The 18,908-nt window shown below is 38.7% G+C and overlaps 1 protein-coding gene across 7 annotated transcripts in view; it reads right to left on the bottom strand.

The window, feature by feature from the left end:
- The window catches only part of SMOC2 (SPARC related modular calcium binding 2), a 149,378-nt gene that overhangs the window by 42,217 nt on the left and 88,253 nt on the right, over positions 1-18,908 (bottom strand). For all 7 annotated transcript variants that reach the window (XM_037392066.1, XM_037392067.1, XM_037392068.1 and 4 more), the window contains exon 8: positions 5,324-5,510. In XM_037392066.1, coding sequence (XP_037247963.1) covers positions 5,324-5,510 — 187 coding nt within the window. The remainder of the gene's footprint in view (positions 1-5,323; positions 5,511-18,908) is intronic.

Raw genomic sequence — 18,908 nt, 5'->3', positions numbered from 1 at the left:
TACACATGTAGTTCAGCACATACAAACTAAATCTATTAAAGTCCAATAGGTTTTAAAATGCTGCAATGTGAAAGGTCTATGTTTAACTCTTTAAAGCAACTGAAGAAAGAAAATTAATCAGAAATTTACCGTACAGGAATAGACATGCTAAGAACTGATAAGAAAAACACACTTGCCTCAGTTTTCAGGGGAAAAGGGTGGGAAAGGGATAGCATGTCAGAATGGAGCACTGGCAAGTTAAAAATAATGTAGTCAAAAGTCATCCCAATTTACTCTTTTGAATGTTAAGGGGGAAAGAATTCCTAGCAGTGAATGTGTATCTAGGGCTGGCAAGGGCTTATGAAGGCTGCTTTATACCTCTGAGAAGTCTGCTGGGAAGCACTGAGATTTACTGAGGTGTACAAAGCAGTAAAGGATGGAGGCTTTTGCAGTGTGAGCAACCTCATGAAGCAGCTGATTTATGTTCCTTTTTAAGTTTAGAGAATCTAGTGCAAGTACATTGGTGATTACTTTGCCCATGACCCTAGCTGCTAATAAGCCATATGGCCCAGTTGAGCAAAAAGGCCCAGGGTCACACTGTGATGTCCAAGAGGCACTGGGAGCCAGCTGGGGAGGACCATACTGATAGACTGTTGGGGTAATGGTTGGTTGTACCCTTTAAATGCATTACTCCCTTTTAGTCAAATGGATGTTTCCTCTAGTTTCATAAGAGCCAGCTTTATACCACAATTTTGCTATTTCTTGTGAGTTTTACTGTCTTAAATGTCCTACAGTAGTTCTTCATTCACATATCTTTATTTTAACTCTAGAATGAGATTTGTTTTTCTGGGTTACCTTCACTGAAAAATTATTTCCCCCCCCCCAGATGACGGGACATTAGAAGGTGAATGAGTTTAAATAACTTCCTTTCATTTTGGGAGTGTAATTAATGTGACTGCTATTTATTGTAGTATTCAGAGCCTGTTGATATGACACATTTCACCCTAATGAATGTATTCAAAACAAGCAATATGCAAAATGCTAAGCTGTTCTGGCAACAGCTTCTCAGATCTGTCTATCCTTTCACTGTTGTCTCCTTGTGATCCAATCCAGATTTGCAGAACAGAAACTCCAGGATGTAATGCATCCATCTTGCTACCAGGAGTACTAATGCTATCAGTTCCTGCAGTAGAGTTTTAACAGCTACTCTTCTAATTTGTATTTTTCAATGGAAAGCTGGAAGATAGCGTACACCATTTTGCATGAGGCCCTGGTTCTTTACACTAGGCAAGACTCACATGTTCACTCTTCCTAATCTGTAAGAAAGAATTACAAAAAGACAACTGCATATTTATTGTCATATTCTGACTCCCCTTTACTTCCCTCTGCTAGAGAAAAAGTTTAATTTTGTCAATATAGGAAAAAAAAAAACCATCAAGAGGTAATTAATTGGATTCCAGCCCACCTAAATCTTTCTCATAAATGAGGTCTAGACACTCTTCTTAAACTCCAGGCAGTAATCCCACCTGCTTGTTTACTAGGACTGTAGATTCCTAGATAAAGCAGTCATTCTTTATTTAGTGTGAAACTCCTAAAATTGAGTATTCTACTTATGCATCTGTGCTCAGGCATGTCCTCTCCAGGGATATTACTAAATATTAATTCCTTAGACCTCCGTTGAGAACTGCCCATAAGTCCAGCAAAGCTCAACAAATTAGAAACGGTCAAGACCACAGCAGTTGATCTTATGAGTATCAGTCATCAGGCAGAGCACTCGTCAAGCAAAAGGAAGATTTGTGTTTAAACCACATGCATGAAATGACTGAATCCAATTTGTCAGCATTCCAGCTTTGGAGACATGCAGCACAGTGAAAGCCTTCCCTGCCACCTCTTCTCCCACAGCTGAGTGACTGTGCAGCTGCCAAACACAAAAGGTCAGCAGACCAAACAGGAAAAAAAGGAGACAGAGACTGATTCTAGATACATAGGTAATTCATCAAGGGGTTGGGAAGAGCTAGAATTCCAGTCTGTATGACAGTAGAAGCCAAAATGATACACACTGCAAGCACACCATATATATGAATAGGAAAGTGAGCTGGTTGATTTTCAAGGATCACCACCTCCAGTTTCATGAATGGTTCATCTCAATGTGCAGGACGTTTCAGGAACCCTGCACAGATGAATAAGAAGCACCTAACAAAATTCAGACTTAAAAAAAGCATACAAAGAGTGGAATACAAAGTGGTGATACAGGAGGAATATACAGACAATATGCAAGTGTGTTGGGATGTGGTTAGGAAAGCCAAAGTCCTCTGGAGCTAAATCTGGTAAGAAGCACGAATGGCAACAAGGAGGACTTCTTACATGCCTATCAGCAGCAAAAAGATGACTAGGGAAAATGTGGACCTGCTGCTGAGTAGGACAGGGGACCTTTGTGACAAAGGACAAAGAGGACGGCAGAAGTACACAAGGCACCACCTTCTCCTTGGTCTTTCCTTGTAAGGCCAGGCTTCAGGAATCCCAGATCCCTGAGACCAGTAGTAAAGTGTAGAGCAAGAAAGACTCAACCTCAGTTGAAAAGAATCAAGTCAGGGATTTTTTGAACAAACTGGACATACACAAATCCATGGGACCTGATGGGATGCACTCACAAGTGCTGAAGGAGCCAGCTGATGACCTTGTGAGGCCTTTATATTTGAAAGGTGGTAGTGACTGGGGGAGGTTCCCAAGGACTTCAAATGCAAAATGTCACTTCTATCTTCAAGAAGGGCAAGGAAAAGCCAAATAACAAACCAGTCAGCCTTACCTCAATTCCTGGGAAGGTGATGAAGCAAATCCTCCTGGAATCTATTTCAAGACATATGAGGGACAAGAAGGTGACTGAGAGTAGTCAGCATGGATTTATGAAGAGGAAATCACACTTGGCCAACCCTGCAGCCTTCTACGATGAGATGACTTGCTCAGTGGATAAGGAAAGAAGAGCAGATATTGTTTATCTTAATTTTAGCAAGGCTTTTGACACTGTCTCTGATTATGTTCTCATAGACAAACTGATGAAGGATGTGCTAAATAGATGAACAGTGGGGTGTGTTGAAAACTGGTTGAACTACCAGTCACAAAGAGTTAGGATCGGCAGCAAAAATTTCAGCTGGAAGAGAGTCACAAGTGGAATACCTCAGACTTCAGTGCTAGAGCCAATATTGTTTAACCTTTTTATTAATGACCAGGATTCTGGGACAGAGAACAGCTTTAGCAAGTTTGTGGATGACACAAAATTGGGAGGAGTGGTTGATACATCTGACCTCAATGGACTGGAGAAATGGGCTGGCAGGAACCTCATGAAGTTCAAAAAAAGATAAATGCAAAAATTCCACACCTGGGGAAGATTAACTCCCTGGACCAGCACAGGATGGGGGCCAACCAGCTGGAAAAGAACTTTGCAGCAAGGGCCTGGGATTTCTGGTGGACAGCAGGCTCAATATGAGGCAGCAATGTGCCCTTGCAGCAAAGAAGGCCAACAACCTCTGGGGCTGCAGTAGAAAGAGTATTGCCAGCAGGTCAAGGGAGGTGATCCTTCCCCTCCCATGCACACTGGTGAGATATATATGGAGTGCTGGATTCAGCTCTGGGCTCCCCCAAAAAGACCCCAAACAAGAGAAACATGGACATACTGGAGTGGGTCTAGCAAAGGGCCATGAGTATGATTAAAGGACTGGAGCATTTAACGTAATAAGGAAAGGGTGAAGAACTGGGACTGTCCAGACTCAGGAAGAGAAGGTTCAGGGAGGATATTATTTGGGGGGTGGGGCAGTTGGGGTGGAGCAGAATAAAGAAAATGGAATCAGACTTTTCCCAGTGATGTCCAGTGACCGGAAAAGAGGCAACGGGCACAAAATGAAATACAGGAAATTTTACTAAAATATAAGAATTTATTTATTTATTGAACTGTGATGATGATCAAACACTAGAACAGGCTGCTGAGAGAGGCTGTGGACCTCCATCCGTGGACATATTCAAAGCCCAGCTGGACACAGTCCTGAGCAATGTACTCTAGCTGACCTTGCTTTGAGTAGAGGAACTGGACTAGAGGATCTCCAGATGTCCCTGCCAATCTTAACTATTCTGTGATTCTATAATAAAATGATACTCATAACGAAGAACTACAAAAATTTCAGCAGAATCCTCATTGCTTGATGAGCACAAGAAGATGATTTGGACACAAATTAGAGAACAGGAACTAAGACTCCATAAAATAATTTAACTATAACTCAAAGAAGGATTAGCACTAAGAACAACAAACAGTGAACAAACTTAGGGAGGGAGAACAGAGGAAGAGCAGACAATGGAGCCTCTGGAACCTCTAGAGGACATCTCTAGGTCCTCACATGTACTGATTCTATAGTTTCAGGACCAAATCTGGACTTTTTGTTTTGTTTTGTTTTGCAATATATGGATCTAAACTTGCCAGAAACAGCAACTTTAAGTCATGCTCACTTCAGCTGGTACTGTAATCGGCATGGTCTAGACTACAGTATGAACAGCTATCAGTAAATCAGCACTTGAAGAATATGTATGACAAACACTCCCCAAGAATATAATAGTTTACAGCAAGTGGCTTATAATTTTTTTTCACAAACCTTATACAAACAAAGAAAAATTATTTTGCTTAAGCTTGAAAAGATTTATGATTGCATCAAGATACCCATACTGCCTGCCAGCTTTACATGAGCTTCTATATCATTCCTGCAAGGGCCAAAACCTTAATAACCAGCCTAAATAACATCCTTTGGAACCTGATACTTGCCTTGCCTGCATCTGCCTTAGGTGGCTCACAGCACTTTACCATGTATCCGGATCAGCACAGACGACTGAACTCCAAGCTTCTATTTATAACACACTAAAATGATATTTCCGCTCTATGGGTTCCCAAGCAGTCATTCCATCAAAGCCAGTCATATGAAATAGTTGAGGAGGTTGCTGGAAAAATAACTGAACATTTCTGAGGTTGGACGTGGTTTCTGCCATACACCATCTTACTTGGTTCTATATTCAGGGTAAGGAGTGTGAGGTTTCCTCTGGCCTTATTCATGATCTGCTCCAAGCCTTGGCTTCCCAGCACAAAATAGAAGTAAAAAAAGAGGACTAGGGAAGCAAACTGATTGTGACATTGCAGTGAAATAGTCTGTAGCCATCTGGCCTTAACTTTTAGTGTTTCTTAGAAATATTTCACTTCATAGTAGAATATGATGTAATTCCACCAGCAACAGAAACCTACATGCTAGTACATGCACAATAAGGTAACTTCTCACTACCACTTTTGAGTACTGGATGTGTATTCCCTTACCTGGTTGATGTACCAGGGATGGGACGTCCCGTATCCACCAGAACACACCAGCAGTAGCCCGTGGAAGGATGGCACTGCACTGGTTTGTAGAGGCCACCCTGAGCACACTCTGGAATGAACACATTGTCTTTCTGGGGCTGTTTAGCTTCCTCCAGGGCTGACTGAAGTTCTTGATCACATGATGATGCTTTTGGAAGGAAAAGAAAAAATGCTGAAGAAGCTATACGGAAAGTGCCTGCCAGATTAATCAAAGAGTTTTTATATCTTTCTTTGATTGTATATAAGGACTGTGTTTGAAGAGGCTCGTTACAACTCAATTACCAGCCACACTGGTTTATGCTGTATACTGTTAGGAACTTTAGTTTCCTTTTCATGGAGCTGCTTCATAATACAGTCCTAATAATAACTTGACACACCTTTTCCTATACCAGATATAATCTATGAATAACCAAATACTTTCTCTGCTGCCTTTAAAAAATTCCTCACCCGCTCCACAGTCCCTAAACTACTGATCCTTTTCAGAGGGAACAATAAAAATCCATCTTAGGATTTCTTATATGAATTATTAATCTAGATATTCATTTAGATGTTTATAGTCTGCTCTTTCTTTCCAGTTTTGGAACAATCTCTTAATACAGTGAAAATTCTTCCACCTTCTTTTCTGGGTATTCTGGTATTGGTGATGTATCATTTGCTCTGGAGACCAAAGATCCACAAGAAAAAAATACTTTTTCTTTACCTCTGCATTAACAATATGTCCCAGATCTCTTCTGGATATGAGAAAAGCTTACATGTCTACATATTCCTAGTCTTTATGTGAAACTATGAACGAGAAGCAAAGAGAAGAAAACCCAGGGCCTGAAAGTACCAGTCAGTTTACAACTATCAGTAAAAAATAAACCACCTCTGCTGAGGATTTTTGATCACTAATAAACTGGTATATGTGGCACTGCAGAGACAATAAATAAGACAGACAATTTACTCAAGCCATTATTTCTCCAGGAACTTGAAAGTCATTCTCCTATCATGTGAAATTTAGATGGTTAATAAAAGAGCTTCTGTATAATTCCCAAACTAACCCAGTGAACAAAAATTAAATACTTGAAAAACAAGAACGTTAAGCACACTACACATACATAAATTACTGTCAGGAAAAATTCAAGTTAGTAGAATTTCAATCAATAAAAGATTCTCTTTAGTCAAAGAAAAGTAATTTTAATGTTATCAAAAAAAAAAAAGTGGGCAATATTTCCTCTTCTTTCAAGTAATTTAAAAACCAGTGACACACACTTATTCTCTGAATCTCTAGCAGGATTTACTTCTTGATTTTTCACAGTTCAACCCATAGAAAAATAAGTTGAACCCTGACTGGGTTTTCTAGCATATCTGTAATGAGTTTCAGCTTCATTCTAATCTCATTTACTCTTATCCACAGGGTTCAGAAAATACTTTGCAAATTGTAGGCAAAAACAGACAGAAAGTCACTAGTTTTGTCCAGAATGTTACTGCTCCTTGCCAGCTTCTTGCAGATGACCAAAATCAGTAAGACTTCTATCGCAGGAGAAAAGGTGAGAGGAAGTTAAAGACCTTCATATTTTACATGGCACACAATTCCATCTACACAATGGCCTGGTTTCCAAAACTGTGTATTTGTTCCAATCCATGCAAAAGGTTTTTTAAAAAAGCATACTTCTTTCTAACTTGATTGCAAGGCACAGATGAAGTGTTTTGTCCATTCTTTGGTTAATTTTTTTTTTCCCTCTTTGTTTCATGCAGTATTTGAGCAGGAGAGCTAGATAAATTGTTTGATTTTGCATGTTTTTGTCTTGGTCTGCCCACAGACATAATCAGAGATTGAATAGCTCTCAAAGTAACAATGTTTAGATAATAAACTGTATTTAAGAGAATCAGTGTAGTGAGGACAGAAAGGCTCCTTTAAAAGGGGGAAAAAGCCAATTATTTGCATGTCAAAACCTTCACAGAAATAGCTATGGTTTCACAAATTAGAAATTCGTCACCAGCGTCCTCTTAGAGTAGTGAAAATAAATCTTTCCCTCAGTGAATATGAATTATGATGATTATCAAGTTACAAGGTACGACAACCCTGGAAAACACATCACTTAGCTTAGTTGTTCACTTTTTATGTTTTGTATAATCAAGCAAAAGGGAGCAAATGGGGTGAAGCAGCTGCAGTGAGAGGGAGGAAACTATTACTCCTCTTTAAACTCCACTGAATTCTTTTCTCTTTCATACTGATAAACCTTGGGACCATTCCATTAGCTACTGTGGCCTCTTGTTTTACATCCTTGTAACTAGCAACACAATCTGGCAGATGTGCAGGTATTATCTCTCGCAGGCCCTGAGGAGTGATATATTTTCATGCTCTCAGCTTTGTTTAGAAAATACAGTGGCGTATAGAGACTACATAGTCTAGTCATCCAGACAGACAAAATGTAACAGAGAGGGTGTGATGGAGAATTCCCAGTGCAGAAGCAGATATGAAGTGTTTCAGCTGTGAGCCTAAACTACACCACCTGATTTCAGGGAGGCTCTGGTTTCCACTGATTGAAATATCCAGCGAGGGACTGCACTGCTGACTCAAAACCACTGGAGTTATAGACCAGTGCAGTCACCTGTGTTGTGGTGTACTAGGAGCTGGTGTTACAGACCTAGATAAATGGTCTTTACTCTCCTGATAGACTTACTAAGGCAAGGTTTTCTGCAAGCTGCTGCTCAAGGTAGAAACTTGTCTCTTTTGCATGAGGTCAGGTTTGTTCTGGTCCTTTTTCTCCCTTATGTCTGGTTTTAAGTCTCAAAGGTACAGAAAAGCAGTATTATGGGAGAGATTTCAAAGGAGGGTTGTGAATGTGACTTAAGGCTTTAGGAAGGACAATCAGAAGACCGGTAGCACTTAACATTGCAAGTGAGATTGGAAACAGGACAGCCAGTGACAGTAATCAAAGGAAAGTTTAAAGATAAAAGGGAATGTTCTTATGGCACAAGTCTATGAAAATAGACACACAAAAAAAGCAGGATTCATACCAAACACTAAGGTAAAAGTCCTGAAACTAGGAGGATTCTAGTGATGAAAAGTCTGCCTTTGAAGAACAGCATCAGCACAGGCATTAAAGACAAAAAAAAAAAATAAAAGAAACTATAGTATTTTCAGGAAGGACTTTCCCCTTCTTGGAACCTCTAATTTCTTACTCTTACCCCTACAGATGGGAAATTGTAACAAGAAGAATTTATCATCAGTCTTAAGCTAGTTGTCAGATAAAATGTAGATTATTTTTGATAAATTGGAAAAAATATAGATTAGTGTGATGGACACTACATCTGTCAGCTCTCTATGTGCCAAATAACTAAGCCTTATTACAAATCTGCTGAACCTGTTCATTCATTTTATTCACCAAAATGCAGAATAGTTTATTTGCCTCCCTTACACAATGGCTAATGAGCTTCAGGGCAGCTAGCAGGCAATCTGCTTACTGACTGCCCAAAAGAGCAATTTCTGCAGAATCCAATGCTCTTGTATGATTTTGACATGACTGTTTGTGCTACCATTGCTACTTCCATGTTTGTTTTCCCCACTACAACACTGTTTCTACATGAAGTAAAGGAAAATCACTCTCAGGTGCTTACCTATGATCCTGTCTGCTTTTCCCAGAACCAGTATGTTAGTCCTCTGTGTAATTCTCTCTGATGGAACCATTCATTCCCTTTCAAACTATTTTTTTTTTCTGTTATTTACATCAGGAGTACTGGAAAGATACAATTGTAGCCCTTTGATGACCGAGAGCTCTTACCCCAGAGCTACCAAACCACTGTAAATAATTGCCTTTGTAATGTCAGAAGAGTCATGGTCAACAAACATTTCTTTGCCAGAACTAGTGACAAATGTCATTAACTTAGAAAATGTCTGAGTTTGTCCAAACAATCTCTGATCTGGAACCACAACAGATGGATGCCAGAAGTTCATAAAGTGAATAGTATGGAAAAAGATCTATGCCACAATGAACGTAGGATAAATACCTCAAACATTAAAATGCATCAAACTTTCTATGGAATGTGTTACTACAATAACATTCCTTCTGGGAAGAGAAAAGCATGGATACTCCAGCTGCTTCTTTTCAGGTAATATGCTTAAACTGTTGTTATTTCACTTAGTTCCTTTGTTTTTATTTTACTGGAAAAAACGGATGTTTTTCCAAGCATCTTAATTTGATGAAATAGACATGTCTGAAAAATCCTTTCCATGTAGTCTACCATGTTAGCCAGCCCCACTATAGCTCAGTTGGGATCCTTAAGTTCAGGTTGATAAACTTTCTGTAGATTCTACCCAAAACTATATTTTATTCCATGTTCATAAGCATTAGTGATTCAACACACAAATTTCAATCATGTCAGAAAATAAACCTTTTTGCCCTGTTTTACACCAAGAGCCCTTGTACCACTTAATGACTATTTAGTTACTCAGAAAAAGGAATTCTTGCATGATGAAGTAAAACTCTTGCACACCACTAAGAATGAGGTTAAAAATCTGCTTTAAATCTATTCTATGTTGCTCTTCCTATGTCATATTTCTATTCCATTTCTTCTCTTTTTATTTTAAATATTAGTTAAAAATATACTTTTCCTGTTCTCGTTCAAGGGGCCTTCATAGTCCATTACAACCCACCAGCTGAAATGCTGCATCTTGTGCCAACAAGAAAGACACTCTAGCTAATAACAAACTCTGTGGATAAGTTTCACGTTCTGTATAAAGTCTTCAGTTAATTCTTGTTTCCAATTATCCGTAAGAAAACAGTCTGGATTTCAATGAATCAATTTACATGAAGAAAAAAATACCTCAATAGTAGCAGGGTATAACACTGTAAATCCTTATTTATGAAAGACTCCATTTATTCATCTCCGATGGGTTACTTAAACTGTTAATTAATGGTTACTAGGGAATGTCCTAGAGGAGAAAAGAGGTGGCTTTTCTGGAAAAGTCATCCTGAACAAACTCTGTAACTGTATATTTGTCTGTAGCACATCTAAAACATCAAGTACCATGCTATGTAAGTTACGATAATAATCTTGTTAGTCTTGTAACAGGAGATGGTTTAGCCCTTTGTTTCAGAAATTCTGGCAGTTATTGTGCAGTGTCTTATCACAGCTTCTCCCAACATATGGATTTTCATGATTACAATTAATCTTGATTATTTTTTTTTTTTTGCTTAAATGTAAATCGCTGTATTTATATCTAAATTTCAGTGTGTTCTGCAGAAACAAGTTGCCAAATCTGCAGAAAATTACAGAGGCGTCTGAATGCTACTTTAACATTTCCTGCCACTATACAAACATTTCCTTCCAATTTCCTTAACCCCACAATGTGTATATGACAAACAGAATCCATTCCAAGAAATTCTGTTTTCAGTTGATTCCTTCTCTCCCCCTTTTCTTATTATCATAATGGGCCATGAAAGGACAATTAAGATAGCCTGGTTTCCAGGGTAAAGGGATCTTTTATTAGGGCTTGAAGCTCAATGTCCTCTACAGAAAGCAGGTAGTAAGAAACCTGTGAACAAAAATACTCTGAAAAGTGATACACATGCTCTGGAGGACTGCAGTGTAACATTACAGTCAGTTAATATTGCAGTTCTCCCATGTTTCTATGAGGATATACAGACAGAGTGTGTTTATGTCCAAATTTCAGTACACAGAGACTCAAATTGTACGAAAATTTCTGCTAATCAAAATATTATGCAAATCATGTCTCTCCTAGTTAACTAAGCCTAATTTAGGCACACCTTTAGAACACCTCAAATACTGATTTAAACAAGTTTTGTGCTAGCTCATTTCACAACTGTAATAAATAGGATGGATAAATGGCCACCCTAAATAGTCACCTGTGCAACCCTTCAACAAATTCACATCTCACGGGGATAAGAATTTGATCCATTTGGTTAGGATGAACCCTTCTTGAACCTGTGAAGTTAATAGGCCCTCAGGAAACTGATTACAATGTGTTTTTATATTTTCAAATAGTTTTTATAGTATTCAAATTTCATTGAATGGATTTCCACTTACACTACACCAAATTGTATTTCCACATATGACCAAAATGTTTGCTTTAGCAAGGCAGTGGGAAGCGGGATGATTTCTGTTCAAGCTATGCTCTCCCTGCAGAGGGATTTAGGTTGAGTGGATAGTAAAATGATCCATTCCAGCAGCAGTCCTGTTATTCCTAAATCCAGCAAACATGCACCTTCAAGGTGAACTTGTAAGTTCTTTACTTCTGTTTGACCAATTTCATCACCCAGAATCCATCATGTCCGCTCTTGCTATAAAGACAGCTAATATAAATGACAAAAAACTGCTAAATTATTTCATTCTAATGAAGGTGAGGTGTAACTCCATAGCTACACATTCTGTCAGGGTTTCCAGCTTTTCATTTAGACCTTCTCTAGCATGACAGAGTCCTTCTCTGAAGAGGCAGATGAGGTGGCAAATGTGGTTTAAGATTCCAGCTTCATACTCTTTATGTACCCAAAGTTATCTCCTCATCCCTCATGGCCAGGGCATGGACACCTCACACCAATCTCTCTTAAGACCTGTTATTACAAGAATTTGCCTGCCTGCCCTCACTTGACAGTTTCAAATAAACTTGACTAACAGAAATCAAGTGCAGCTCAATGCTACAAACAAATGCAGGAATTCATTTACTCATTCTACTAGATTCTTACAAAGATTATTCATTAACTTCAATCAAATGAAGAGTATTTATGTGGCCCAATCTTCCCTAATAGAAATCCACAGAAAAATACCCACTAAATTCAACGGACAACACCTCAGGCCTCAGCTAAATATATCCACGTGTATGTTTCCAGTTAAGCCTAATGTTTGCTCATGGACCAAGTACTGATTGTAAGGAATAGGTAACTTTAATAAACACTCAACCTTAGCCCCAACATCTAGATGGAAACCAAAACCTAAGACTAAATTACAGTATCAATACTCATCTGGCACCACATGTTTTGATTTACATTAGGTTCAGATACGCACCAGCATCACGGTTCTCAAGGCCTGGAGAAAGCTGGCAACATTCCTACCCGTATTTTTTCTTGTTTGTGAAAACCCGTGAGAACCAAATATTTCAGGCCCCTTGTGTGCATTTGCAGAGTGCTCTCAAATCTAAAGCTGATCACTATTTTGCACTTTTGGAGCCTGGGTAGATGATTGTGGCTAAACACAAAGCTCATGGCTTCAACATAGCCCTAAAGACTAATTTATGTACTTTACTCTACTGAACAAAGCAGGATAAATCACAGACAGATGGTCTCATTTATCTGTGTGGTTTCATATGCAAAGGCACTGCAATACACTGAAGGATCATCTGGAAATGCACTGAGCCCATCTAAACAAAAATCCAAAACACAGAGATCACCAATTCCCATTTAGCTTTACCTGAAAATAATATGATCACAGGCAATCTAATCTACCTGTCTACACCAGGATTTTCTCAACTTTTACCCTGGGTTTGAGTAGCCAAGTAGCACTATGTCAAATCAAGATTTCTGCAATACACATATTCTGGTTCTACCAGTAGGCAAAAGTTTTTGGGCCCATAAGACAAAGACCTCAGGTGAAAATAGGATGATTTGCTCATTAACCAAAATCCAAGCCCACTTGTCTACTGGAATTTTTAAAAGAGTTTCTGGTTTACAGAAGGTTTTGCACATACCTCTGCAATTCTTTATTTTTCTTAGAATTTGAAATTCTAGGAGTACTGTGAGAAAGACTGTAACCACAACATGTAAAATGAAAAGAACTGTTTTACCACAGAAGTCTGCTATTTTAGCATTTTGTTTGTTTGTTTACTTTTTAGCCCAATTTCTTGGTTAAAGAGATGAGAAATATTATGTAAGTATTCACATTTGTAATCTCACAGAATTCTAACTGATTTAAACTACTCAGTTATTTGCTTACAATCCTTTCTCTCCTTCACTAAGTTCTCACACTGCCATTGTACACATAGGGGGTCAAACTAGCTACCTGTTTTTAAAGAAAATGTAATTCTATATTTTGCTATTCTTGTTCAGATTGAAAGAAACAGTAGTTTGACATCTGTCCACTGACTTGAGGACAACTCACAGAGAAGCTCGTCTTCATTTACAAGCATGACAGAATCTGTCTGTAAATGTTTAAGTATTAGCATTTACTTTTGCTGTAGATAAATAACAGAGAAGCATTAGACTATAACATTATTACATTAGGTTATAAATCTGAGTTGTTTCAAAGATGCATTTTGCATTAGAGCCAAAATGTATATTCTGAACATCCTGAGTCAAACATCTATTATACCATCTATGAAATGTGAGAGAGCAGTGAACCCAGCATAGCATATTTTTGTGAAATCTTTAATGGCAGTGGTGAAAGTGATAGTAAACCTTTGCAAAGTGGGTTGTATTAGCCAAACTTGATCCAAGGACTGTTTACACCTTACCCTCTACAATGGATCTTTGAATGCAACCTTAACACAAATCAAAAATCTTTTTAAGCCAGTTGGTCAATCACATGGCATAAGACTTCAAAAGGAGAGTGAAAAATCTTCTGGTCATCTGAGATCAGGTCCCCCATCCCTTTTTCTCAGTGGCTTGAGGACATTCACTCAATTACAAGGATGGATTGTTATCTCCAGGTGCTCTTGCTTGACTTTGTTAACTTGGCTCCCCAAAAATGAGAGAGGATACTGTGCAAAAGACTGCCCCATCCTGCAAAGATACATCTGAAAGCAGTTACTTGTTAAATGGGATGAATATTGGTTTTCCTACGTAAGAGGAAATATCGATTCCCATTATTGCTAGGTATTGCCTCACCCTACCCAAAGCAGAGCAGCACCACAGCATTCAAACTGCAAAACCAACCAACCAAACAAACAAGCCACCACCCAAAATTAAAGCAAATTAAAATCACCGACTTTTCCAAAACTGTGGCTAGCTGGCCAGTTTGCTATAGCAGTCTAAAGGCTCATTCATTAAACAAAATTGTGCAAAGCTGCCATTCTTGCTCTATGAGTATATTGACCAGCAAATGTTAGTCTTCTGCCAGTGGAAAAATCTCTCATTTTTAAAGAAATATTTGAAGTGAAAATAAAGCTGGTTCACTTTTTCCACAGAGCTGTGAAAATTAAAGTCTTTGCCAGGTGGGCTGAGGGTAAGTGTTTGAATAGCTCTACTAAATATTACAAAACAAAATGTGCAAACTGGGATGCCTAGATTCATACTTTGGCATTAAAATAAACCAGCCAGCTTACAGGAATGTTTATCAACCCAGCACTTCCCCTCCGTGAAACAGTTGTTTCTGTTCACCACTTGGGAAACCGAGATACTTACATCAGTGCCTGGATATGACTTTGGATACTTGACCTTAGGAACCAAGTAATTTTAATTTCAGAGGTGTACAGTGGCATCTCTGGCTGCAGTTTGGGCCATATTCCTGCCAATGGTCCACACTGCTAATGCTGTTGGCACCATGCAGTGTTTTCCAGCCTTATTGCTTAACTCCTGCCTGAGATGGCTGCACTCCACCTACGCTTTATTTTCTGAGTATCAACTAATTTCCAATCACCTTACAGACACAACCATGACTACTGTCGCAGAAGCCACCAGAAGCCAGGAGGACTTGTGGCTTTTTTACAGGAATGTGATCTAAGGTGCACAGTGAAAAAATATGCAGGTTTATTACAAAAATAAGAGAACGTTACTTTGCATTTAGGTAGTTCTCCCTTATGTGTCTCAGAGTGTCTTACAAAATGGTCAATATAAAGTGCACCTCTGTCTAGTTCATAGCAGACTGGATGGCATTGCATAACAGTAAGGATTTGGCCCTCTGACACTGAGCAGGAATACAGAGATTAAACAGGCTGTTGAAACAGAAATTCTCCTTTTTTTCCTCAGTGTTTCAGGGAATGTTACTTTGACAGGCATAATGCAAAATTTCATGTTACCATCATTCCCACTGCCTCTTCTGCGGCTAAGCACCTCCAGAGATCTCAGATGTGTACCCTTCAAACCTACTTGATTTTAAAAATCCCAACATTTAAAAATGTTATTAAGGCTGTGAGTTATAATTGCACCCTTAAAAGCTAATTAATGACAGATGAATTAAAAACCGGCTACTTTTATACTGGCTTGCACTTCATCTTGTGAAAGAGAAGGCAAGAAGCAGGTGGAAAATGAGGGTGCATATTATTGCTCATGTCTCTAATTACATTGTATTGTGCAACAAAAGTCTTTTAACAGGGCAGGAAGCAAATTCTGTAAAGTGCTATCATCTGTTGAGCCACACTGCTCCCAGAATGCATTGACTCTTGTATGAGATCTGACAAATAACATGAACATGAAACCTGGTCAAAAAGTAACTGCACTGCTCTAACCCTGCACAAATCCAAAGGCTCATCTTAGATGAAATGCTGTACAGGTTCCCCCACCCCAGCACATTATATCCAAAATACACTATTTATACAGAAGGTAGGAAGTCACTATTCATAACAGGAGAGGTACAGGAGTCAGATAGGAGACTGTTTACTGCTTTCGGCCAAGTTTTGTGTGCAGTAGAGAGAATGAGCCAAAGAGTAAAAGCCAATAAGAATATTCAGCTCCAACAACTTTTTAATATAGTTTTATGTAGCTTTTTTTTTTCCCCCCTTTTCTCATATGGCCATGGTTAAACAGCTCAGCTTGTGCTTTGGTTTCAACAGCAAAGCCAAATCTTTGGCTTGGCTTTACCTTCAAACTTTGGAGAAAAACAAGGGTAATCTGAATTGAAAATAAAAATGCTAATTCCACCCCACTTTCATCTCTGTTTTCAAAAAGAAATTGTTCTCTGAGGTGTAGATAATGCCAAATATAGTGTGATAGTGAAACATCCCTATGCTTTTGAAGAATGGAAAGCCCCTATCCTATTGAACATTCCAGGCCACAATTTCTACTCCTGTAAACTGGAACCATTCCAGTGTACACAGCAGGGATCACCAACAGAAAAGTCAGTCCATAGCATATCCAGAACAATTTCAAAAGCTTCTTAGATGATGCACAGTAGCAAAGTCAAAAACTTTTTGAACCAGTAAAATTAGTGTTTTAAAGTGTGACTAACGACCCTTAATCCTTTACAACCCATGGTTACTTTAAGTGCTCAGAAGATTATTAGTTTTAAAAGTTTAACATACCACACAAATGACCTGTATCAATGGAATAAGCCTTGCATAAATACTTCCCAAAACTTCATTGTATGTGAGAGTAAAGAACGGGTTTCAGAAAGCGTTAGTTTTCACAGTGTTTGCTTAGCTTGCTTTCCACCAATATTTTCAACCCTTTCAGACCTGCTCCCATCCTGTCTCCCCACACACACATGCACGTCTACCTCAGGCATCATTTGATTCGAAGCTTCCTATGACCAAAAGAGAAAATCTAAAGGAATTTTCTTGGCTGAACTGTTCAAGTAAACCAGATTCTAAATATTTCACTTTTTCAGATAGCAAGCATCACAGGAAACAGCAATGTTGGCATTCAGTCACCTAATAAGGAAACATTTTTATTATCACTTATGTGAAGACAGTTCTGTTATTTTTTCTACATATTATACATTGTATGCTTTGTTTCCTTCTTAATTTGGGAAGATTAAAGGTTGTTTGATGGCTTGAAAATAACGCAAAAGGAAGCTTAATCCATGATGCTCCCAGGAGGCTGTGAAGCTGTTGCAACCGGAGCTGTTGCTGATTAAATTTGTCTATTGTTATAAAGCATTCTGGGCCAAAACAATCAACCACTGGCATCATTAATGAAGCCCACAAGGGCCTTTAGTGGGACTTGTTTTCATCAATCAGGAGGAACAAACACAGGCTAAAGAAGACTGGAAAAGCCTGTATATTTACAAACCTGCTTGCCTTGGGTCACTCTTGTGAATACGGTACGATCCCATAGCAAGTACCATAGAATATTAGAAATTTTTCCTTAAACATGTAGGCTCATTTAGACAAAGATAACATAGAGGTGAAGACACTAGCTCTCCCTTGCACCAAAGTCATGGGCATCCTTTTTTTTTTTTGCTTGTGTTATATATTTATTGCAATCATGAAATGGCAGGTACAGTTTATAGACAGAAGGGGAGGAATCTTTGAAGTTGTCAATCAGTTGCAACAAAAAAAGGGTGAAAATCAAATGTCATGATTTACATGACTGAAACAAAGAAACTAACAAACAAAACAAAAGGCAGGAAGTCTAGATGCAAAATTGAAACTGAGAGGAAGGCTTTGGGTTTTGCCTTTTCATTTAAAGAAATGCAACTATTTCAGCTGGTCAGTACAACATCTTTTTCTTTACTTCCACCTTCTATACTATGTTAAGTCTGTAAAGCTCCTTATCGTATTCAATAGTCAATGTACTAGACACTGTCTCAACCATCTCTCTGCTGAAACTTTTGCTTCTGCTTGCACTGATCTGTCCAGGCTGCAGCAGCCTTCCCAGCAGCAGAAGCAGGCTTAGAGCCCTGGTATTTCTGGCTAGCTGCCCCAAATGTAAGCAATGAGACCACGCTGTCTCCCTGCACTAGCTGACGTCAGATGCTTTCGCATACAATACTTTGTAGGCTGCTTAAGTCTCCCCAGTGACATCCTGAGGAAGTAAAACTGGCACAGAATATAGGTCAAGACTCTGCACACCGGTCATTCAGACTGACAGTGTTGATGTTATGACACTTAAGCATTGAGTTTTATTTGAAAACTACAAATGAACTTCCACAAAAAACTCACAGCCTTGACTACGGAAACATTCTTCCTCAGAAAAACACTAAATTAATGCTGAAAATATACTCCACTAGCTTTAGGATCAAACACCTAGTTGCTTCTGCAGTATCCTTCAGTATCCTGCAGTATGGATACAACTGGATACTGTACCCTTGAAATGGTCCCTGAAATCCTACATAAATAGGTAATGACACCTTTCCACACTTACTCAATCTAGGAATCAGACTCTCTCTCCTATCCATTGCACTGTTCAACTGGTTGCTCCGAAGAACCCTCAGCTTGGTTTTGGAGTCACTGCATTTTCAGAATAAAGCCTACAAATTCACAGCGTGATCTACAGCCTTCACAGTCATTCTCCCTCATAAGGCTTCCAGTTTATGCCTTTGGCTGGAATAATCAAAAAGATCAGGCAGAATAATAGAGATAAAAAATCAGTGCTACAAGAAAAGCCTAAACCAGCAGCATTTGAGATTGAAGAATGATATCTAGGCAAAAATCAAGAAATATGCAGTGAAGATCAGCTATTGACAGACAAGAAAGCAGACAGCAATGAAAGGACTGGAAACAGAACAGGGAATACTACGGATGCAACCAACAGTAAGGATGATTAATTAAGCCAGAGATAACAGAGATTATGACAAAAATGCAGAAGGCTCCAATAAAAGCAGATATGAATAAAGGTGAATTAAGCTTAAAGATAGTATTCTGACACACAAACTTTCTTACTCAGTTATACCAGGAACAAAAAGTTTTCATCTACCCTTGCTGTGGACAGGGGATGCTCCATATAAAAGTCAC

This window comes from Falco rusticolus, chromosome 6 (genome assembly GCF_015220075.1).
Source record: "Falco rusticolus isolate bFalRus1 chromosome 6, bFalRus1.pri, whole genome shotgun sequence".
In the NCBI taxonomy this organism is placed as follows: Eukaryota; Metazoa; Chordata; class Aves; order Falconiformes; family Falconidae; genus Falco; species Falco rusticolus.
Note: the sequence above shows the minus strand (reverse complement) of the source record. Positions and strands in the feature narration are given on the sequence as shown.